Genomic DNA, 25413 nt, shown 5'->3' with positions numbered 1-25413 from the left:
CACACTTGAGAAGCTGTTTTGTCCTAATCCCATTCAGCAGCTGTGTTTTAATACTTAATAGATTCCTGCAGGCACCTTTTGCCTGGAAATGACTGTGTACCTACATGTTTGTAACCATTTTCCGAAAGCCCACTATGGACAGAAATATGTTCGCTGACGTAATCGTAAGAGTCAAAATCCCATGACCTCTCCTTCCGTGGCAGCCTCCTTCTTTACTTCCCGTCTCTTGAAAACTTTCTACTTCAAAATATATGCCCTTTGGGAGCTGTGTCATCTGATTTCAAGAGAAAATTTGGAATATAAATAGCTCCCGAAGATCAGCTGTTCACTTACTGGGTGCAGGGTCAGTTTCACAGCTTGCTGGTCCCCCATCAACACAGCCCAAGTTAGGGACCCTTCATTTTAAGCTTTAATGAACACACTGGGACTAATAAAGAAGTTATGTCAAACGCTAGTGAAAGTGTATTTCAAAGGTCAACAGTGATAGCGTTATATGCATATATATGTATTCTCATTTATTTCCTGAATATTGCGTTTTAGAATTCCTAGGGGAAAGGCACTATTTTTTCCAAGAGGTGCATTCATCTTTTTTCTTTTAAGATTTATTTTATTTTTATTGCAAAGTCAGATATACAGAGAGCAGGAGAGACAGAGAGGAAGATTTTCCGTCCGCTGATTGACTCCAAGTGACTACAATGGCTGGTGCTGAGCCGATCCTAAGCCAGGAGCCAGGAGCTCTTCGGGATCTCCCACGCAAGTGCAGGGTTCCAAGGCTTTGGGCCGTCCTCGACTGCTTTCCCAGGCCACAAGCAGGGAGCTGGATGGGAAGTGGAGCTGCCGGGATTAGAACCGGCACCCATATGGGATCCCTGCGGGTTCAAGGTGAGGACTTTAGCTGCTAGGCCATGGTGCTGGGCCCTTGAGGTGCATTTCTTAAAGAAGAGTGTTAAGAGTACTCAGCATCAAATGTTACACATATATTACCCCACTAACAGTGGGATGATGACCAGTTGCGCTCTTGAATGGAAAGTAGAGTTAATTCTAATATTTGAGATTTTATGCTATTAAATTGTTCATATGAATATATTTCAAAAAAGAAATAAGAACAAAATATAGCTTTATGTTTTAGTACCATAAACTTAAGTATTGAGATATTTTACATATCTCAACTATATAGGGAAGTTTTATAATTACCTACCTACAAACATGTCAGAATAACCAATCCACATCATGCTATAGTTTTTATTCCAGCCCTATATGGTATTGTTAAATAAATGTGAAAAGCCCATCATGTTCAGTAGGAGGGGTAGACAGGGGAGGGGAAAAGGCCAGGGAGAAGAGAGGGCAGAATAAAGAAGGGAGAAATATTCAGGGAAGTAAGAGAAATACAAACCATTAGATCTGTTTAATAATTTTTAAATTGATTCAAATGTGTTTTATCCACTTGTCTTTCTTTCTTCTCTCCAATGGAAATGATTACCGTCATGAATCTGCTGTTTATGTTTTCATTAGGAATTTCTTACCATATTCTCCTTGATAGGTGAGCACAGAATAACTATGTAGTATAATAGATTGCTTGTGTAAATGCATGTGTACAGTGCATACAATGTTTTTCTTATTTTCCATTTCAGTTTTGTAGTTATACGGCTTCCCCTCTTTCCGTCCATTTCATATTCACCCCTTTCCATTGTCCTCTGTAATTTGCAATAATATACTCTTTCAGCTGTAGTCTCGACTCCAGCATTCCTCTCTTTATCTGTGTCATGACATGTTTTATGTATGAGCAATGGTAGAGGGTCTGGTATATGGTAGAGAGTCTCTATATTGTTGTCTAGGTATATTTAGTAGTTTTAATAGGAGTATACTTTTATTCAGGAGTAGGGATGCAGATTTTTTGATTCAGCAGACATTTGATTCCTGCTACACTGGTCTCCATTATATTATTCATTTGTAAGATTTCAAGGATACTTGTTTACTTTTATATCTTTTTGTTTTGTATTTTGGATGAAAGTTGTCTGAGATCAGAGAGAACGTATGGTATTTGTCCTTTTGAGATTGGCTTATTTCAGGGAGAATAATAGTCTCCAGTTGGGATCACTTTGTTGCAAATAGTAGAATTACATTCTTTTTAATGACTGTATGGTAGTATTCCATGGAATAGCTGTACCACAGTTTCTTTATCCAATCCTCATTCAGTGGGCATCTAATGTGTTTCCATATCTTTCCTATTGTGGATAGTGTTGCAATGAATACAGGGAAGCAGGCTGCTTTCTCATATATACATGTCACTTCTTTTGGAAGTATTCCCAGGAGTGGGATTACTGGGTCATATGCTAGATGGATTTTCAGTTGCCTAAGCACTCTACATGCTTAGACTGGTTGCACAAGTCTACAATCCCACTGGCAGTGGAATATGGTACCTTTCTCCTCTCATCCTCACCAGCAGATGTTCTTAGTAAATTTCTGTATGTAGACAGCTTTTATAGGGGTTAAGTGGACTCTCAATGTGGTTTTAATTTGTACTTCCATTATTGCCAGGAAACTTGAGGATTTTTTTCATAAGTCTGTTAGCCATTTAAACTTGTTCCTTTAAAAATATCTCTGCTTATTTACTTTGCCCATTTCTTAAGCTTGCAATTTTTTAAAATTCCCTGTATGATTAATTCTAAATGCATTCAAAATTATTTAATGCCTGTTCTATATCAAATGTGCAGATGGTCTCCAAATTACAATGGCTTGACTTTTTTTCAGTTTACAATGGTGTGAAAGCAGTGTGCTTTCAGTAGAAATTATATTTCAGATTTTTGAACTTTTCACAGGCTGGCATTATGTGGTATGCTCATTTCTCATCACATTTGGCAGTAACAGTCCCCAATATGCCTGGCAGATGAACAAACTCAACTGTGTAGAATATTTGTTGCTAAGCCAAATTTGAGAGTAAAGGTATTTTCAAACATAATAATTTGTCAAGGTATAAAGCCATTGTAAGTCAACAAATATTACTATATGTTTTTCCATAGTTTGCTTAAGAGATTTTGAAATTAATTACTAAAGCACAAATTAGCATAAAGATAAGGAAGGAAAATAATGGAAGTACTGAGTTTACTGCTTCTCAAATGATATAAGACTCTAGCATTCTAATTCTCACTTCATTCTAAAAATGATAATCAGGGCCCAGCGTGATTGCTAAAGTCCTGCTCTTACATTTGCCAGGATCCATATGGGCGCTGGTTTGTGTCCCAGCTGATCCACTTCCCATCCAGCTCCCTGTTTGTGGCCTAGGAGAGCAGTCAAGGATGGCCCAAAGCCTTGGAACCTTGAACCCATATGTGAGACTTGAAAGAAATTCTTGGCTCCTGGCTTGGGATTGGTTCAGCTCTAGGCTGTTGTGGCCACATGCATAATGAATCAACTTATAGAAGATCTTTCTTTCTGTTTCTCCTATCTGTAAATCTGACTTTCCAAGAAAAATAAATAATTTATTAAAATACCGAAAATTTAAATATTAAAAGAATAATCACCTATAATAATTTAGTGTAAATATTTCTGAACATTTTCTAGTTACTCACAGGATATATATTGACCCCGCTTCTGCATGTTAAGCACTATCTTAAATGTTGGGATTACATGATGCACAAAAACAGACCAACTCTCTGCTTTTAAGTCCATACAGTCCAGTTTGCTAGACTACAAACATAAACTAAATGAATGAATCAGGAAGTAATCAATGTGATGTCCAGCAACCGTAAGTGATAAGAAGACTACAATAGAATAAAAAGGCCAGAAAATGTACTATTTGAAGGAAGAGGGGAAATACTTTCTCTACTTCAATGTCATGAAGAAATAAGCTACGCAAATCTTTTGAGAAGAGAGTCTAAGCAGACATGATGAGTAGCAACAAGCTTTACGCACAGAAAGGAAGCAGGTTTATAAGAGAAAGATGAATAAAAGGGATGTGGCAAACAAATGAAGCTGGAAATTTAGCTTGAGATGATTTATGCTGGACTTCATGAATCAGCCACTGACATGGTCTGACCTCTACTTTAAAAAGAAGCATTCTGAGGATCTCTGGTGGCAGTTGGTGACATCTGAATAATTGGGTTTCTGTCACCCATGTGGGAACCTCAGGTTAGTTTTTAATAATCAACTTTGACCTAGTTCAGCCTTCTACCCATTGAGGGGATTTATGGAGTAAACCAGCAGATGGGAGTTCTCTTTCTTTTTTCCCCTCTCTCTCAAATTAGGAAACAATAGTAATAATGTGTAACAAGTGAGTCCTAATGCAGGCTGTGGGTTTTATTTGAAGTAGTTCTTTACTGGTTGCAAAGGGAAGCAGTGTGACAGTGGTCAGCAGCTGGAGCTGGAAGGCCAGTTAGGAGGTGGTAAAGCAGACCAGGCAAGAGATATTTGTAGCTTGGCCTCTCATGCATTTGTATACACACTTTGTAAGGCAATATTTTCACAAAACTGCATCCACTCTCATTATGTCACCTAGTCAGTATGTCCCTGGATATTGCATCAGATTAGTTGAAGAAACCCAAATGTGACTGTAGAAGCTTTATTCGTGATTGCCAAGTCTTGAAAACAAGCAAGATACTCTTCAGTAGTAGAACGTGTAAACTAACTATAGCATATTTGTGCACTAGAATGTTGCCCCGTAATAATATATAGAAATTATCCAAATCATGAAAAGACATGGGGAAAACTTAAATGCCTATTACTAAGTTAAATAAGTCAGTTTTTTAAAAAATGTAGGCATTTACTGTATGGTTTCAACTGTATTATAGTATGGAAAGACAATACCATAGAAACAGTATAGAGATCAGTGGTTGCCAGAGATGTGGAGGGAGGGCAGGAAGGATAAACAGATGGAGCACAGGGGATTTCTCAAAGCAATGGAACCACTCAGTGCATTACCATACTGTTGGAGACATTCCACTGTCTGTGTGCCAAAACCTATGGCCTTAACAACAAAGGAATGAATAGTCGTGTATGAACATTGGTTCATCAGCAGAAATAATTCTAGCATAGAAATTCAAAACTGTCAATAATAGAAGAAATTACAGAAATAAAGATAATGTAGTGTGTAAAAACTCTACATACAACTCAATTTTTCTGTAAGTCTAAAAGTACTCTGAAAAGGTGAAGTCTGTTTAAACATTTAAAATGAAAAGGATGCTCGAGATTGTAGACCTGAGGCCAGGAGTTCTCCAAAGAATGTCAGTCATTCAAAAGAAAGAGCCAGAGATCCCTTGGCCAGAATTAATAGGTCAATGTGTTTTGGCTGACTAGGGAGAATTCTGTCCCGGCCACATTGCAGAGAAGAGGTGGATACACAGATGGAGATACTCAGGCCACTTTTACCATTGCCCTTTAGAGGAGGAAAGAGTCCTTAGGGAGCAGACCTAGGAGTCAGTAAAGTAAGTGAAAATCAGTTCTTCCCCACACTGACAGACCTCTCACTCAGATTCACTTCCTGTCTGCTGCAGACATTTCCGTGGTCCCTCTCTTCAAACTTTAATCCAGAAAGACGTCCCTCATTCAAAGATGGGCAATTTTCAAAAAGAAATCCTAGTATCTGTGTGCTCATACTACAAGAATAAAAACTGAATGGATTAAGAAAAAATAAATGACAAAATGCTTGACAGATGAATGAAGAAAATTGTGGACCAGCCGGGACGCCACCAGCATCCGTGTGGGAAAACTGGCACAACAAGGAAAGGATTATCCTGTTATTCCACCACACTGGTCCCAAGGCTATTCTTTTCCAATTTTAGATTATTTCCTACATTGACTATACTATTTCAATGTAAAAAGGATGATGTTTAGATTCATAAAAGCTAAAAAAGGCATTCGATTGTAAATAGAATATTCATTGTATCTTACAGCCAGAAATTGATTGATAGCATCTTTAAAGTCAGGCTAGTATCCTCTGTGTGATTTATAAGTCACATTGATGGTTACCATAGAAGGTTCACTGGAATGGTGAGAATACCTTTTCCCAGAAGAACCAAAAAGCAGAAAGGAGGAGAGATTAAAGAAACAGCTCATGTGTTCATGGGGGCTCAGAGATTCTCAAGGCAGGATAGCAGGCCAGGTTCCCTGGACTTGGCTAATACTGCCTCCTTGATCCTGAAGCAGTCAAGAGGCAGAATTCCTGCCACTTCAGAGTCCCCTGTTTGATTCTCTGCTTGTTTCTTTGTTTCTTAAGGCTTGCAGCTGATTAGCTGAGGACTAACTACTTTTTTGAGGGGAATATACTTAATGTCTCCTATTAAATATTTGTGGGTTTTTTTCCAATTGCTGTGATTTTTTTTCATCTGAAGCAGGGTTTACACATTAAACATTAAATTAACAGTGAAGCTTAAAAGCCTAGCACACATTCTGAAACCTGATCATCAACAATGTGGTGATGGGTTACTCTTAGCTCAAGGTGGTGATCTAGTTATTGGTCCTTGCAGGATACATTTGTAGAAGGAGCAGCATTCACCATGTCGGACATTTTACATGGCCGTTTATGGTAAACTGGGAAGAGGAGGCTGGCATTTCCTGGTGTGTTGTTGGGGAATGGAAGACTGCCAGTGACGCCTGACATTGTCATTGTCCACCCGAGGGAAAGGAGAAAGAGCATCCTTTCTGGACATAGGATTTAAAAAAATAACTTTGCCTCAGTTCTAGTCCCCTGTGTTATTTTGTGATTTTAAAGATACTCTTTTTTTTTTCTACTCTAAATGCCTTTAAAGTCAAATGTAACAAAATTCTAGTAAAAAACAAAATGCAGAATTCATAGATTATGCTTTTAGTATCTCCCTTGAATAAGGAAATGGACAATGCATACAATTTTGCTTCAGAGATTTGCTGCTTCTCGTTCCACAATGGAGCAGATATCCTCTTTTTCCAAATAAGTAGACAAAGGAGCAGGAGCAGCACCATTAAACTCGATAACAAATAGCAGTGATTGTCATCTCACAAGGATTTGTTAAAGTCATTTAATCCATTAATCGCTTTGTCCAAAGAGGCTTTTAGCCCTCCCTAAAGAATCGTGTGGATCATGAAGTACTAAGAAAGTTTTCAGCTGCACAGCCATGGGGCTATAACTTGCTGGAATCCTGAGGATGTGTGGTTTGTCAACCATGTAGACGATGGAGTCTGTCACCAGCAGAGATGTGCTTTGTGCCATCCTTCTTCCTGAGTATGGCAGACAGTGGTGCCTCTGGTAGCTTGCACACTGTGTTAGTGCTGGGGTACTGGAGTGTCAAGTTCTTGTCAATGAAACTTTCATTTTGTTGAAAGTTCCCAGGAAACAGCTCTGCATCCTTCTGGTTCTGGGAAACATGTAGATGTCTAGAATCATTTGGTTTACAGACTCAGAATAAATCTAGAGTGAGAGAGCAGCATTAGGAGAGGCCCAGAGTCCAGAATTTTGTTGCTACTTATGCAAATGTTAATCATATCTAAACAATAGTTTCACTGAATTATCTAGATTTTTTCCCAAGTAACTTGGTATTATAGGTAGCAATGTTGACCCACAAAATTAGCCATCTTCCATATTCCAAGCCATATTCCATGCTTTTATTTTTCAATAATCTTCCTTTATTCCTAAACCTACTAATTAATCTATTTTTCTCACTGAAATTCTGTGCTCTTTCTTTCACAACTAATGACCTTATACATCATGACTAAGGGTTTCCAGTTTCTGAATAATACATTTCTGCAGACCATCACTAGCATTTGTTGATTTTTTCATGTTTGATGACCTAAGTTGCATAGATATGAGTTTAAGACATAATGATGAAATCTTCAACATCAGATGTTTTGTGGATAAGCTGGCAATTTTTCCCTTATGTAAGTCGTTGCACTTAGATTACCTGATAAGACAAGGTAGCATGGATGCTTGGAGCATTGTGAAGTCACAGGATTACACCTCAATTCTTGCTATAATGTCTTGCTCTGATTTTAATGGATCACTGCACAAGAGATAATAGAAGTGTCACAATCTTTGATATACAGAAATTTTCAAACTACAAAGCATAGTGTCTTTTTTTTTAAAGATTTATTTTTATATTTATTACAAAGTCAGATATACTGAGAGGAGGAGAGACAGAGAGGAAGTGGAGCTGCCGGGATTAGAACCAGCAGCCATATGGGATCGAGGCGAGGACCTTAGCCACTAGGCCACGTCGCTGAGCCCAAAGCATAGTGTCTTGCTAAAATGGGTCAAGGAGTTCATTTTCAACTTACCAAAAAAAAAGTTTTACATTAATCCAAAATGTTATTGCTAAAGATAAATCATTGGCATTATAAATTTCTTTTTTTATTCTTCCTGTTGTTAATTTTGCTTGTGGCTTTTTATTTAAGGGGATGTATAAGTAACTGTGTAATGGAGACTGTCATATCCAGATATGAGGATTCAAGGCAGTATGCTTCTCTAATTCCATATCAAAGATGGACTTCCAATGAAGCTGTAAACTATATCTTGACAGTAGGATGCTGGACTCTCTGCCATTGTCCATGCTCTCAATGATGGACATATGACTGTTTATTAATAACTAAGCTATTATAATAATACAGGGGAACTCAGTGAGGGTGGTAAGGGACTTGTGTAGGGGGTAAGGGAAATCCGGTGTCTATGAAACTGTGTCATAAAACTCTGATAATAATAAAAATGAAACAAGATAAAATTATCCAAACAAACACTTAGAGGAAATTTTTAAAAATAATGTGAAAGGTTAACCCAGCTACATAAATTTTAGCTTCATATATGTGCATACAGTTTTTTGAATGCACCATTCATTTTGGTATCCACAAGGTTCTTGTAACCAATTCCTGATGTATACTGATGTATACCCAATCTGTTTATTGTCATGTGTTTTTGCTTCTTTGAAACTTCATGTATTATTATTATACTGGAATGAATGTAATTAGAGCTCTTGCATTCACATTTTCCTAAAATAGGTTTTTGTCCAATGACATAGCTCCTGTGATTCTTGCAAATTCAGAAATCTCAATTTAAACATGATGCACTGCCTTTATTGTATGATAATCTGATCTAAAGTGACGACTATAGGTTCAGCCCCCTTTATTCATTTTTCTGTCCTTGCTTACTTTAGTAACAGACTTATGTTTTTCAGTTCTCTTTCTAATCCTTCTCTAGTTTTATCAACTGTTGAGAATACAATATTCATGACGTTAGTAATCAATATCTCCCGACTAATATCATTTAAAAGCTGCAAAAGCACAGGTGTAGTTTTGCTTTCAGAACATGAAGATGTTGAAAGTGTGGGGTTTGACATGTTACCCCAATTCTTTTCTTTATTTAGCTCATATCGAAAACAGTCAGTGATAGATATCTTTGAAGTCTATGCAATGCTTCGTTTCCTGCTATTAGTTTGCTTCATGTTTTCATGCTGTTGGAATTGAATTTTGACAGACGACTGCTGGACACTGAAGATGAGCTCGGTGACATTCAGACAGATTCGGTCCCTCTGGAAGTGCGGGACTGGCTGGCGTCCACCTTTACACGAAAAATGGGGATGACGAAAAAGAAACCCGAGGAAAAACCAAAATTTCGAAGCATTGTTCATGCTGTACAAGCTGGAATTTTTGTGGAAAGGTAAGTGAATTGTTGGTATCTCAAGATAACACTATTTGAATGACAATGAGTATTTTTTTTAACCAAAGTTAAAATATGACCTAATTGAAGAAAAGCACTATTGCGTGAATAATGGATTAGGGACATTATGATGAATTTAAGGTAACAAAAATGCCTTGTTCTGGATGTATGATCTTTACTCATATTAAGTTAGGATGAAGACTGAAAGCAAAAGATTTAGAATAATCATTTTTCTCCAATGAAACTATGTGAATAACTAATTGAAAACAATGCTAATGCATATGAATAATATGTGGTGTCTCATACAATACGTCTTCCCTTGGGTAACAATTCATAAATCAAAATTAAACAGGGTTTTGCTGCCTAAAAGAAAAAGGCCAACATCGCCTCATCTTTTCATCATTCTCATTTCAAACTGAGTACTTTTTTAACATTTCTCTCATTTAAAGGAGGGGCATTTGACATCCCCTAAAACAGAATCAAAGTTTCTGATGTGAAAATTATGTTAATATGACCCAATTTTATATTTGTTAAGCTAAAAAGAGCAGTTTATTTTTCTTTCTAGGAAAAATGTTTCACAACTAAAAATATAAAAAGATCCAAAATAACCATGTTATATTTGACAAAGTTGAAAAGTAGTTATAAGAAATTCCTTATATTAAGTACTTTTACAGTAAGTAACATATAAAATTATATATTTGAGAAATTAATGAGATTGAGAGAAAGGAAGATGTATTTTTGGCCAACATACGTCATATTTAAGTGAGACTACATTAGGCCAGTGCAATGACTCAGTTGGATAATCCTTCCCCTGCGAGCACTGTGATCCTAAATGAGTGCTGGTTTGTGTCCTGGCTGCTCCATTTCCCATCCAGCTCCCTTCTTGTGGCCTGGGAGGGAAGAGGAGGATGGCCCAAAACCTTGGGACCCTGTGCCTACATGGGAGACCCGAATGAAGCTCCTGGCTCCTGGCTTCGGATTGGCTGGGGAGTGAACCTTCAGAGAGTATATCTTCTATCTCTCCGTGTGTCTGTAAATCTGCCTTTCAAAGAAATAAATTACTCCTTAAAAAATTTAAAAAAGGCAGGGGGAGGGAGGACCACATAATTTTTATTCTTTCATTAAGCTCTAAAAACATTACAAATGCACTTTTGTATGCTAAAAGAACAATGGGAAAGGTGCTTGGGTATTTTAAATATGCAAATGAGAATGCATTGCAAGACTCACACTGTGTGATTTAAAGCTGTACAAGAGCCACAACACACGACTGCTTATATCATGACCTTTGGCTGTATCCCCAAATGGCATACAGAGTTGTTATTCAAAGTATTTTGCACATTTATACGCCTTATGTAATTGGCTGAGATGAAAGAATCTGAAAAACACTTTGATTAGTTTGGTGAAATGCTACCATCCTTGTTAGAGCATTAACTGCCTCCATTCTGGATCAGATAGGAATGGAAATTTCGGTCTGGGAGGCAAGAATTTTTTCATCTGTATTCTTGGTTTTGTTAAGCAGCTTCAGCAAGTGTGTGACAGTTATCGTATCCCCCAAGACATCAGCTTTTAAACCTCTAAAGAGGGTTTCAAAGGGTCAGTGAGAGCATCACACATAAAAGAGTTGATGTTTGATTTGCTGAAGGAATACACACCTTCTCTTCTCTGATCAAAAAAAAAAAAAGGCAAACAAAAAAGAAATGAAAACCAGATTTTGATTTCTATTCAAGAGAAATAATTCCATAGTCATTTTACATGCCTCATAAAAATTTCTTTAATAGCTTATAGCAATATTAAAATATTCCAAAGGTCACTTAATTCATGAGCAATCTTAAAGGAAATCAATGTACTAAGAACATAGGGAAATAAAGTATTTTTATTGCTTGTGAATCCCTAATGTTAAACCCTTACAGATAATGTAACATATATACCTGGTATATTAAAAGATAATCATCTCTAATACTACAAGTCAGAAATCTTTCTTAAAGCCAAGCCTATTGCCTCTTCCTCCCAAGTTTTAAAGCCTTACAATGTTTGGCAATGACTTACCTAAAAATATCCTGAATCTACTCTCTTTCCCCTGTGAAGTCTTTGATTCCCGTATCTAACATGTCATCACCTGCCAGAAGAAATAAGATGGCAGCTTTTTAACTGGGTTCCCATCCTCCTCACTTGCTTTCTGTAAAAATACAACAATATTTTAGAATCCATGCTAGCTCCTGTCACTCCCAAGCTTAAACATATCTGATGGTTTTCCATTTCACTAGCCTCCGTTAAAGTTTGCAGCTTCATCTAATGATAGTTGGGTGAACATACAAACCAACCTAATTTATCCAGGAACCTTGTTGAACTCTGTACTGCTTTGGCAACATTAATCCTGCTATTCTTTCTGACCCAGTTGCTTCCCCGTGCCCTACAGCAAGACTGACCCTCTGTGACTCCAGACACCCACCCTGGGTGCCAGGGCTCCCTGTCACTGCCACCAACCAGTACCTTAGTTTATGGCACTCAACGTTGCTTCTAATCAGCAATTGTTGCTGGTGTTTTTCTCTTCATTTTTATCAGCCCCATAAGTGTTGTCATTGAATTTCCCTTGCTATGCATTAAATAGCCTAGCCAACTATAGTATCTGACTCAAAACATTTTTAGACGTTTCTAAACTATGTTGTAATGATAGCAAAAAAAAAAGCTCTAAAAATAATCATGTTATCAGTTTGATATAACTTACCAGAATGAACGTAAAAAATTCATTGTTCTTTTTTTCAGAAGCTTTCTTTCTGTGTGTCTCCAATTTATGGAAATTTAGGGTAACTGGTGCAATCATGCTGATTCCATGTCATGAAATAAGAAATTCATGGGTCAAAAACCTAGAAAATCTACTTTTTCACCCTAAATTTTTTTAAAAAGACTTATTTGAAAGGCAGGATGACAGAAACTAGGGAAACAGAATGAAAGAGATCTTTGATCAACTGATTAACCAAATGGCCTGGACCCATCACAAACAGGAACCAAGGACTCACTCTGGGTCTCTCACTTGGGTAGCAAAGACCTGTCATTCTCTGATGCTTTCCCAAGTGCATTACCAGGGAGCTGGATAAGAAACAGAGACTCTAGGGCTCAAACTCACACTCTGATATTGAATTTTCATGTTTTAGATGGTGGTTTAACTCACTGCACCACTGTGGGCCCCTAGATTTCTGTTCTTGAATACATGATCTGGAAGACATAGCAAAAATATTTCCCTGCCTCTTTGAAAGTGTGATCCTCTTCTTATCTCTTTATATTTCATATAATGCGAAACTGCATTGATAATGCACGTTTCAAATTTCCAAGTTCCAGAAACTCAGTAGCACCAGAGATTCCCACTGAACCCAGGGAGTGAGAACTATAGGAATTAGAAACAATAGTGCTGGCTGTAGAGTAATGAGAATAATTACTGGAATGATTATAATGGCACTCTTGTATTTAGTTCTTGTTAGATTAACCTAGGCATTTATATCATTGACTCCTCACAAAAAGCTTGTAATTATTCTCATTTTATAAATGAGTGACATTAAATAGCTTTTCAAAGGTCACACAGCTAGTGATTGGCTAACTCTTGATTTAAGCCTGTGTTCTCTTGTGCTACATCATACTGCTTTTCACGCCATGAGGTCAAACTGATTTAATGTTACTTAAGTGTTTTATTATTCCTGATTAGTTTTCATATTGACCTTTTCTCCTCTTTACAACCCTTCCATTTCCCTTACCACTCCTTCATGTAGTGATAATGACAAGAAAAATAGAAAGGATTAATTGTTTCGCCCCAAAACCATCACTACTGACAGTAATTATTTTCTAAATCTTTTATCATGATACTATTTTCCTGTTCTATAAGGCCAGAATAATTATACCTCTCTCAATATATATAATTAAGGTATGTATTTTTATTTATAAACAGCTCTGAAACCTTCTGTCAGAGAAGCTGGATAAAGGAAAGATTTTGTTGCATCTGATCACCCACACCCAGAAATGATTTATGATCATTTAAACATAAAACTATGGCATGAAAATTAAGTAGTGATGTCTTTGAAGTAAAATAGGAAGACACTTGATCAAGAAGGATAGTCTATAGACCAATATTTTAACCTGAACTTCCAAGAAGTCAAGATCAAAGGAAGATATGGTCAATTATTTGATTTTTATTTTGTAAAGAAACAAAAGGCATTTGCATAGAAACTGTTTAATATAGCTCATGGAGTTTGGCTATCAACTTCATTGACTAGAAAAAAGATTAGTATCTTCTTAGAGATTTACAAAACATGAAGACTCTCTTCCACATGATTGTTTCTTATATTTACGATTGTATTTAATTATATTATGGTGTTGTTCAGGCATTGTGGGGGTAGAAATTTGAGCAATAATGATTAACTTGTTACAAAAATGTAGGAACATGATTAAACAGTTCAATTATTTCTTCCAGGATGTTGTGGAGGAATCATGTAGCAATCAAGGTCCCAAATTTTTGATGGGAATTTGACATAAAAAAACCTCATTTCTTATCTCACATGAAAGAAAAAATTTTATACGTCCAATCTCAGTATACAAAGCAAGATTTATTTGAGCGTGAGAATGAGGCCTCCTGCCATAGTGACAGGAGGGGGCTCCAGGAGAGGAAAAACCCCTAGAAGCTCAAGAGTACCCAATTCACTGGCCAGCACTGACCTATGGGCTGTCCCAATCCACGTGGATGAGGGGAGCATCCTAGATCAACCACATTCAGGAGTCTTAAACCATGATCATTCAATCAATGAAAAGATCACTGGCTCATGATGCAAATCATTCGATCAGCTGAGCTTACAACTACCCAAGACAAATGATCCAATTAATTGTAGTGACATGGGACAGATATCAAGTTTAAGCATCAAGCATTTTAAGTTATCCAGTTAGTAACAATCTCATTCCACCAAGTAGCATACAGCAGAACCAGGCAAACTGCACATTCCAATTGTGTTTACAGAAAGCAACGTGGGGCAATAAGCTTACTGCCTGAGCTGAAAAGAACAGCAAGATCTCAGGCTGTAATGAGATACTGTCTTGTGATAAGCCCTCTCACATCCCTTTTGGGACTTTTCCAAGAACCCAAGGTTATGGCAAGATCAGGTTATGGACATGTCCTAGAAGTGTTTCAGAAGACCTGGTCTCACTCTCACCAGTTTCTATTGTCTGGGCTGTCACATTCCCCACTGGTTTTTAGTACCCAACAGGAGCAGGCCAACAGGTGTGGTCAGGGAGTTAACCATAGAGAGACCAGAATAAATTTTTCGTAAGCAGGTACTAATCTGGCTTTAGTTTCTAGATGGCTCCCTGTCCACCTGGTTCCTGGGTGGAGTGGAGCCAGTGTCACTTCCCAGATGCCTTAACAGCTGTGGGCATCTTCATGATGATGTTGAAGGGTGCCTCTTCACCAAGTATCCAGGATGAGTGGGTGATGTGGTAGGATCCACACCATCTCCTGGCTCAGACAACAACTGTCCATTGTTCTCAGGCTGTGAGTGTATGGAGTGGACTCCTTATACCAAAGAGAGGGTGTGATTAAGAACCTGTTGGAAGGCCTGGAGAGACTAGGGGTTACACCTGTTAGCCCAGGTACTACTCAGCTGTCATGGAAAGTATTCAGCCCAAGTACTATTCAGCTTCATGGAAAGTATTTTTCTTGTGTAAGCAGAATACAGTCTGCTTTCAATAAGTTGAAGTCCAGGAAAAGATGCCTAAGAGAGAAACTAAACCCACATTAACTTTATTGGTTATTGTGAGTAAAGAAAATACTGTTAGCCTCTGCAACATTATGGGTGCTTATAAATTGTAACATTAGTAATCCTTGTCACAAAAATATCTGAAAATAGTAATAAAACGTGAATGGCGCAAAAATGATCTGATCTGTTGTACCTAATAGACATACTTAAACCTGAGAAAATTATAATTTATGCTATTTTTATTTTTTAGGATGTACAGAAAAACCTATCACATGGTTGGTTTGGCATATCCAGCAGCTGTCATAGTAACATTAAAGGTAAAATAAAATTAATTATTTTTATTTATAAAATAGTCATTTAAAAACCTTATAATGTTTAGGTGAAAATGAAAAATAGGTCTCTGTTACAGGCTACATAATGAAAGTAAAAAATATTTTAGACATTTATAAAAGGCAGCATGTTCTCAATCATGGGGTCATTGTAAGCTTGTTTGAGGATATATGTACTATGACAAACTGCAAAAACATACGCATTTGTGACTGTGCACACTTGTGTGTGATTTTCTCCTTCATATGTTTATATGAAGCTTGAATTCTGTATCACGCTAGGGCTTGTGAGAACATGTACATACTTTGTAATGTATATTACTGAAGAAGTGCATGCATCATTACATAATGTTTTAGTCATTTATGTTTAAAAGACAGAACATACAGAAGCAAATTAGAATTTCATGTCTGAAAAAGTACAAAATTTAAAGAATTTGGGCTTGGCAGCGTGGCCTAGTGGCTAAGGTCCTTGCCTTGATCCCATATGGCCGCTGATTCTTATCCCAGCAGCTCTACTTCCTCTCTGTCTCTCCTCCTCTCAGTATATCTGACTTTGTAATAAAAATGGAATAAATCTTTAAAAAAAAATAAAGCAAATTATAAAAAAAAATTTAAAGAATTTGAGAGCAAAAACAAAACACAAAGCTTCATTTCATGTCTGGCTTCCTTCATGGTTGCCCTATTCTGAGACCCAATGGCAGAGTTAGACTCTCATGTGTTCACAGTAAAAGAGCCGAAGTGGGGATGGGAGGAGAGCTGTTGGCACTCTTGTCTCCATGGCGTGTGCGTGTTAGGCCCTGTTCTGCAGAGGCTCTTTGTCGGCTTAGCCTCCCAAATCCCTTATTTCTATGACTTGATTTGGTTGGGAGAATTTATCTTTATCTCATAAAACAGCTTCATGGTGGCTTTCCTGTGTTAATCAAAAGCTAAAAGGATGCTGGCAAGAAAACTCCTTGGGTTGCCTTATTTCTGATTTGTTATAGCCTTTTCCTATTTTAAATTTGCATGGTTTGTTATTGTTGCTGTTTTTAAATTTCCTTGTGTGTATCCCTTTGGCATTTATTCTTTTTCTGCTGCATATTAGATTTAATTTAATTTATGAAAGTAGCATATTTTTCTTGATTTTTACATTTGTGTCTTCAAAACTCTAATGCAGAAAAGTGTATAACTGAAATGTCACATTAAAGAAAACTAATTATTTCTCAGATCAAGATATTTTGACTTCCCTATTATTTCCTCAACTATTGGTACGAGAATTACTAATTTTAATTTTCTCTTCCTGAAGAATTTTTGCTTAGAAATCATCTAATAAAATATGTTGGTATGAAAAAAAAATGGGATGGATTTTCTAAAATGCATTATAGTAAAAACAAGTGAACTAACACTTTCTGGGAGGAATCATCCAACAAGTAAAGAAATCTTAGATTAAAAAAAAATCTGTTTCCTGAGAAACCTTGCCTTGTTTGTTCTTGACATGAACCACTAAAAGCCAAACATCTGTAATAGTTTACAAATGTAAATTTTCACTGTTTATTAAAAACAAAAATAAAAACAGGAATACCAGTTCTTTCCTCAGTGGGAGACTGCTGCTTGGAGCTGTAAATAGCGGCCTTTTAGAGTTTGCACAAAGTCTTTTGTGCTAGTGTTGGAATTTGATTAAAGATATACTGGTTACATTTGAGCCTTACCTCTGACAGAACTTTAAGAAATTTTTAATTTACCAAGACATAAATCAATGTTTAGGGATGAAAATAGGATCAAATGCTGGATTTTAACAATGGTATGCAGACTAACCAAAAAGAATTTTAGTGATGTTTGTTTTCAAGTATACTTAAAAGGGCTATTTGAGGAAATTGCCACTGGTTTTCGTAGGAATCATTTTGTCTTTTATTTTGTTTTTAGGAATTTATTTAGTTGAAAGCCAGAGTTATATATAGAGAGAGATTTTCTGCGTGCAGGGTCACTCCCCAAATGGCCTAACAGTCTGAACCCAGGAGCTGAATCTAGATCTCACACATGGATGCAGTGGCAGGAGGACTCGAACCACAATCCACTGCTTTTCCAGGAGAGAGATGGATCAGAAGGGAGAGGCAGGAACTAGAACTGACAGCAATATGGGCTGCCAGCACCACGGGTAGTGTCTTCTATGCTACAGCGCCAGCTCCAGGAATCATTTTTAAAATAGACTTGTTTGAATAATTTTTTAATCAGATAGGGTTGAATTTTACATATGTTTAGTTGAACTCTAAAAAAATGTATTGAGTCAATGAAATTCTAGACAGTTCCTAATTGAATTCAAAATATGTAACTTTAAGGCTGCCCATTTATAGTTCAAGCCTAAGACAAACTGAGCAAATATTAGGCATTCATTGCTAACAGTTTCTGGTCAGTTTTTGAACTGGCCATTTTGATTCTTTAAGATTTCTTAAGCAAAATTGACAAGCATGTGAAAATTTGCTCTCTGTTCATTGCACTGTCACCCAAGGGGCCTGCCAGCTTCTCTAGGGAATTGCCTGAAGATCAAAAGTCAGGATCCTGCATCTTAACCAGAAAGGCTCACCACTGGTCCCTGGAGAAAGGTGTGAATGAATCAACCAATATTAAAGCAGTGATAAGATAGTGTGCACTCTATCTCTGTGTGATATTTGCATTTTAACAGAGCACATAATGTGTCACAATGTTCCACAGCTATAAGCCAAATGGCTAACTCTTCAGTGAAATGTTAAAGCAATGCATCAGGTGAACGAATGGGAATGAGAAATTGAAGTCCTCTTCCTTTATTCCTCAAATAACCCCACCAGCCATTCTCTGCTAAAATGAGAACCACTCTGGCAGTGTTATCCAGTTTATTACATCATTTTAGTAACATTGGTGTTAGTGAGAAGATTTCTGTGCTATATTAAACATTATGGCATCAAATTTGTGGACTCCAAGATGCTAAGTGGCCCTTAAAATGTGAGAAATGTGGAAATATGACCTTCTGTTGTTCAATGACTGATCAATCAAATATTTTCCATGGACAGAAACATAACTACGTAATTTTGCCACCTGAAGTATTTATCCTTCTTTCCACAGGATGTTGATAAATGGTCTTTTGATGTATTTGCCCTAAATGAAGCAAGCGGAGAGCATAGTTTGAAGTTTATGATTTATGAGCTGTTTACCAGATACGATCTTATCAACCGCTTCAAGGTCAGAAATGTGGAACAAAGTGAAATGTTGTTAGATTTGGTTATTTGAATAAGAATGAAAATTCAGAACATTCACTAGTCAATTCACCTAGAATTTTCCTAGTTAGTAGGCTGCAAAATTAGGGCAAGTTTGTCCCTGTGGTAGAATTCCCCACAGCTTCCTGGCACAGCTTTTTATCCTGCAGGACACAAGGCCAAGATGGCCTCATTCCAACAAAATACCAACATCCTCAGAACTGTTCACTGAACATCGAGGTAGAGATTGGAACCAATATATCAAATATTCTAGCTGTCCAGTGTTCCTAAGACAGAATGAAACTTTGCTGGGAGATTCTTTCAGACTGAAATGAAGAGGACTTCTCCTTAGTTTCCTGTATTGTACTCTGAACAGAATTGATCCAGACTTCTGAGCAGCCCGAAGTCTGAAACTTTCACTTCCCAGAACCATGGTGGGTTTTTTTTTTGGTTCTAAAAGTACTCGGAGGTCATCATTTTTAAACTCTTTGTATTACAGATAGAAAAAAATTAAATTTCATCTTATACTTAGAAATTTTACCCTTTTCAATTAAAAAATTTTTTAATTTGATAGGCAGATTTTTACAGAGAAAAAGAAGAGACGGAGGTCTTCCATCTGCTGGTTCACTCCTCAAATGTCCGCAATTGCCAAACCTGTGCTGATCCAAAGCTAGGAGACAGGAGCTTTTTCCCAGCCTTCTACATGGTGTAGGCCCCAAAGCCCTGGACCAACTTCTGCTGCTTTCCCAGACCATGAGCAGAGAGCTAGATCAGAAGTGGAGCAGCCGATACATGATCCAGCACCTGTACGGGATGCTGATGCTTGGGAGCAGAAGATTAACTAGCCTACACCGCACTAGCCCCACACTAGCCACACATTTTGCCACTTTAAAATGAGTGTTCTTACTTGACTCTGAGAGAATCCTTTAAAGACTATGGTGTGGGTAAGGTTGTTATTTCACTTGTCTCCGTCAAGTACTTGGAGGTTGTATCACTTACACCTGGCTTGAAAGCCAGCACTTTAAGGAAGTGGTTTTTCAGAACACTTTACATTTAGCTTGAAGAAATCACTTCTCATGTTGCTTTCAGCTCCCAAACACTGTGCTCATGTTGGTTTAGTGCCACTTTTATAATCAAAATATATCCATAATTATTACTTTCCACAGATTCCTGTTTCTTGCCTAATTGCCTTTGCAGAAGCTTTGGAAGTTGGATACAGCAAGTACAAAAATCCGTATCACAACTTGATTCATGCAGCTGATGTCACTCAAACTGTGCATTATATAATGCTTCACACAGGTATCATGGTAAGAACATCTTTAATGACCTTGGTTGGTTTGGAAACATCAAATTTCAGTTTCCTAGGTCCCCATTGTCTTTTTAATGTCCATAGAAAAAATGATAAGTAATAATCTTCCGGATTTTTTTTTTGATTTTTTTGACATCAGTAATATTTATCAAAAAAAATATTTAACTCAGTGAAAAATATTTATCTCAGTAGAAATACATTACAATATATGAGGTCTTTTGTTTTTTTCAGTTGAATTGTTCTGTGGTTTTGCTTCTAAAATTTTGTCAGGATGAAAAAATTGTGAGCCACAGAAAACATCTTCTAAATAAAAGTTATAGTGCTGTTCCCTTTTTGCTTGTGTTCTCCATTTCTTGCATCCCTAATTACAATCAAATCCTAATTAGGATTTAGCAAAATTATTTACTTGAATTCTTCCAAATTCTCTGTCCTCTTCTGTGCATCTGGATAAATCATTGTGTGAGTGAATAAATGATTTACCGAGGCAAATACTAAGGTAACGTTAAGTATATAACAGAAGCAGTGAGTAGATGACAACTTCAGCTTTCTGTAATAGATCTCAGGACAACCTCAAAATGTGAAAAGAGGAGAGGTCCTCATCCTTCTGAAAGTACCAAAAAGAAGTGGGTTCAAAGCGGAATGGCCCATGTGAGATGCCAAAATCCTATCACTTCTTCGGTTCCTCATTTGTCAACACAGGCTGAGATGGTACCATATTAAGTGCATGTAATGAATGTTTCTCTTTGTCCCAGAAATATGTTCTGCCACTCTGAATTTTAGGAGCCAAATCCTACTTATTGGAAAGAATCATTAACCCTCAGGTCTATGTAATTTGCACTCTTTGGAGCCCACATAACCTTAAAACTTCATCATTCTCCAGGAATATCAAGCCCTAAAGATCTTGAAAATGTCCAGCAAATGCATCATTTTCCAAGTTTATCATATGTAGAAATATTTTTCTCCCCATTGTCATTTCCCACATGTGATTTATTACACATAACACAACTAATTGCTATGATTCTGTCAATAGTATCTCATATGGTGCCTGAAGAAATTGTTCCTCGTCTTTCATTGTTCATAAAAGTTCCAGACCCATCGATGCCTTAGGCCTAGATCCCACTGCTGTCATTCATCCATATATCAATTGCTTCAAAATAAAAAATTCCAAAGCAAAATGACTTAAACCATCATTTGCCATTGTCTCTCAAGTGTCTCAGAGAGGACCCGACTAGAAGGCTGTCATCTGGGGTCTCCCATGAGATTGCCACCAGTGACCATGACTGAACATCAAAGGACATCACAGAGCAGGATAGCCAATGGTTTGCTTGTGTAGCTCTCTAATTATAACAGCTTTGGCTGGGAGCTTAGTTGTGAATTTAAGGATTTTTTTAAAAATTGATTTATTTGAAATTTAGAGAGAATCTTTCATCTGCCGACTCCCCAAATGGCAACAGTGACCTGCAGTGGCCAGGCTAAAGCCAGGAATCCTGAGCTTCCTTTGACTCTTTCATCTGGGTGCAGAAATCCAAGATTTTGGGCCGCTTTGCACGACTTTCCCAGACACATTATCAGAGACCTAGTTGGAATCAGAGCAATCAGATCTCGAACTGGCACCCTTACAGAATGCCAGAAATACAGATAGCAGCTTACTCGCGTTATGAAACATGGGCCCCTGAGGATTTTTTAAAATCTCATTACAGCTTTATATATATTCTGTAATAAGTTATGAAGTCACATATCCTGATTTGGTGCTCAGTCTTATCTTAAAGGAAGCATAAATCTCAAAAACTTCACTCACTTAAGGACATAGAAAAACCCTCTTCAGAGCTTCTAGAAGGAAGAATTAGATGTGATGTAATCAGCTACACTAGAATTTCCCAATTAAATGTATACAAAGAGACAACTTAAGAAGTAAGACAACAGAAGACAATTTAAGAAGTGGGCATTTTGAATTAATGAAATGTTCATTTCTTCACATGATTGTTTTGCTGTTGTTGAGCTTCTGAAGCTCTTCCCCCGCCCCCATTTTATATTATCATTTTATAATACAGTTCCATTGGCTCTGGGATTTCCCTTACCCCCTCCTCAAATCCTATCCTTCCACACACTGACTTCCCATATATTATTACAATAATATAGTTCTTCATAAACAGTCATAAATGCATCATTGTGGGCTTGGAAAATGGCAGGGAGTCCAGCATCCTATTGTCAAGATATATTTGACAGTTTCATTGAGAGTTCATCTTTGATCTGGAAGTAGAGATGCATACTGCATTATATCTGGATATGGTAGTCTCCATTACACAGATACTATACATGCCCACAAGTGAAAAGCCACAAAACAAAATCAGCAACAGGAAAAATAGAAATTATAGTGCTATAAAGTTAAACAACATGCTGCTGAATGACTAATTTGTCATTGAAGAAAGAAAAAGAAAATCAAGAATCTTCTTGAAGAAAATGATGCTACTGTATGATCTATGATCAGTGAAGAATTTAATATGAAGAAATGAAAATAAAAGCAAAACGTCAAAATCCACAAGCTATAGTTTCCGTTGAAATTTGTTGGTGAGATATGTCTCCTTTAGGCAATAAATGGGTTTTATTTTATTAATCCAGTCTATTAATCTATGACGTTTGATTGATGGGTTTAAGCCACTTATATTCAGGGTTAATATGAATAGATGCTAATTTGACCTTGTCATTTTAACGATGGATTGTTCATTGTTTGATTTAGTCTTCTGTTGTTATTTTACTGGGATGTTCACATTTGTCTTTGGCTTTAGTGGGTGCTATTCTTTTCTCTGTCAAGAGAACATCTTTAAGTATCACTTGTAGAGTAGGTCTGGAAGAGGCATATTCTTTTGACTTTTCTTTACTGTGGAAGAATCTTCTTTCATTTTTCAAAGACAAAGGAAAGCTTTGCTGGATAAATTATTCTGGTATGACTTTTTTTTTGTTTTTAGAATCTGGAATATGTCACTCCATTAGCTTCTGGGTTATAGAGATTTTTTATTATATTCCTTATGTTTGATTGAAGAGAGTTTGACTATTATATGTTGTGATGAAGATCACTTTTGGTCATCCCTGTTGGGAGTTTTGTACCCCTCCTGGATGTTGTTTCCCAATTCTTTCTCCAAATTAGGAAAGTTTTCCTTTATTATTTCCTTAAGTACATTTTTAAACCCAGCTTCTTTTTCTGCACCTTCTGTAATTCCCACAACTCTTATGTTTGGCCTTTTAATAGTTTCCCTTAACTCTTGGAAATATTTTTTATCTTGACCCAGCTCTGCTTCCAGTTTTTTTGATTGTTTTCCCATTGTGACAAGAAATATCTTCCTATTCTGAGATTTTTTTCTTCTGCCTCTTTCATTTTGTTTTGGAGACTTAACCACTGAATCTTTAATTAACTCTATGGCATCTTTCATTTCTAATAATTCAGCTTGATTTTGTTTCAGTGTTGCTATTTCCAGTGTGACTTACTCCTTAAATTCCTTGAATTCCTGTATGTGCTTCTCAGTGTTGATAAGAAACTTTATAATGAGTTTTCTGAATTATATATCCCCAATTTTCTTGATGTATTCCTCAGTTAAGCCTGAGATTGACAAAGGCTTTTGCTCCTTTGCAGGGAGTCTTCAGTAATATCCATTACGCCTCTGTCTCTTCTTTTGTTCTTGGTCATTGTACTACTGGTTAGTAGATGCTTCTCGATGGGGCAGGTTTCTAAGCTGTGTCAGCTACAGGTCTACAATTTGATTTTACTGATTCAGTTTGATGCCTGGTTCTTTGCTTGCAATCACTTGTGCCACTCCCTCCAGCGAGTTTCAGTACTGGACACTTGTGCTAGACTTCCACCATGGTCTCCATATCTCCAGCTCTTGTCTCACCACTCTGCACCTCCTGTGATCCTGTGCTGATGCTGCACCATTGTCTGTACAACCTTTCTTCTACTTCCGGTTTAGGCAGCTGCCAGAATTAGAGAGACACCAGGTGTCCTAAATAGCTAACTTGTTGGTGGTGCTGATCTTTCCAGCACCTGCTGGCTGTTAGGTCTGATGGCTACATGGACCTCTTTTGAGTTGTAAGATGGCAAATTCGGTATTATTTTCTTTGCGAGACCAGTGCAATGCACTGAGCTATAATTGAGATCACTCCCAGCTCAGCACATGTGCAGCTCATTGTTGTCCCTGCAGTCCTAAAACCTTTGCTGCACTGTACAAAATGGCACCTGATGTGCCTCAGGTGGAGTTATGGATCTGATGACCGTTAGGTATGGGGGCTACCTAGACCTATTTTGGGTGGAGCCTGTAGGATGCCACGTTGGTGCAGTGCACTAATCCAGAAATGAGTTTGCTCCCAGCTTAGTGCATGTGCACTCTCGTCCAATAGCCTTTGCCTCCCTACACGAGATGGTGCCTGATTCAGTTCTGGTGGGGGGGTCTCGGCTGTGAAATCCAACCTGTTCCCACACCACTTGTTTGGGATCTGCTGCTTTGTCTCTGCTCCTGGTCGAATCAAACAAATCATCAGGACAGGCAGTTCTTTGCTTGTGTTCATCTGTTGAGCTGCCAGTGAACTGTCATTTCCACCTGGTGGCTGGTGGAGCTCCACTGATGGAGCTCAGATTGCTGCTCCCTGACTGCCACTGGGTTATCTGGTCACTGAAACACCATACTGTTATTTCCACTGCTATTGGGTGTCCAGGTGCCCCTTTGCCATTGGTCCATACGCTCCTGTTTCCTGGAATGTGCCCTCTCTGCCTCACCCTGGTTAATGTTTCTCCATGTGTTTAAATCTGTTCATACCCTATTACACCATCTTCTCTGAAGCTCTTTCTAAATCCTGGATGTTAGTCCCCTATTGACTGTGTAGTCTGCAAAGATTTTCTCCCATTCTATTGGTTGCTTCTTCACTTTGTTGATCATCTTTGCTGTACAGAAGCTTTTTAGTTTGATGCAGTCCCTTTTGTTAATTTTGTCTTTGACTGCCTGCATTTTTGTTTGTTTGGACTGCCTGTTCTTTTGGAGACTTCCAAGCAGTCTTTCCCAATCCTTATATCTTAGAGTTTTCTTCCAATATTTTTCCTCTAATAGTTTCTGTTTTCTGAGTGCAAGTTTAGGTCCTTTATCCATTCAGAGCTGATTTTTTTTATAAGGTGACAGGTGGCCGTCTTGGCTTTTTACCTCTTCAGATTGCTATCCAGTCATCTCAATAGCATTTGTTGAAG

General features: G+C 37.5%; 1 protein-coding gene across 3 annotated transcripts in view; it reads left to right on the top strand.

The window, feature by feature from the left end:
• Positions 1-25413, top strand: part of PDE1A (phosphodiesterase 1A) — a 224180-nt gene that overhangs the window by 141310 nt on the left and 57457 nt on the right. For all 3 annotated transcript variants that reach the window (XM_058664694.1, XM_058664695.1, XM_058664696.1), the window contains exons 3-6: positions 9431-9613; positions 15596-15662; positions 18747-18863; positions 20044-20184. In XM_058664694.1, coding sequence (XP_058520677.1) covers positions 9431-9613; positions 15596-15662; positions 18747-18863; positions 20044-20184 — 508 coding nt within the window. The remainder of the gene's footprint in view (positions 1-9430; positions 9614-15595; positions 15663-18746; positions 18864-20043; positions 20185-25413) is intronic.

Source organism: Ochotona princeps, chromosome 5 (genome assembly GCF_030435755.1).
Source record: "Ochotona princeps isolate mOchPri1 chromosome 5, mOchPri1.hap1, whole genome shotgun sequence".
In the NCBI taxonomy this organism is placed as follows: domain Eukaryota; kingdom Metazoa; phylum Chordata; class Mammalia; order Lagomorpha; family Ochotonidae; genus Ochotona; species Ochotona princeps.
This window is presented reverse-complemented; position numbering and strand designations above follow the sequence as displayed.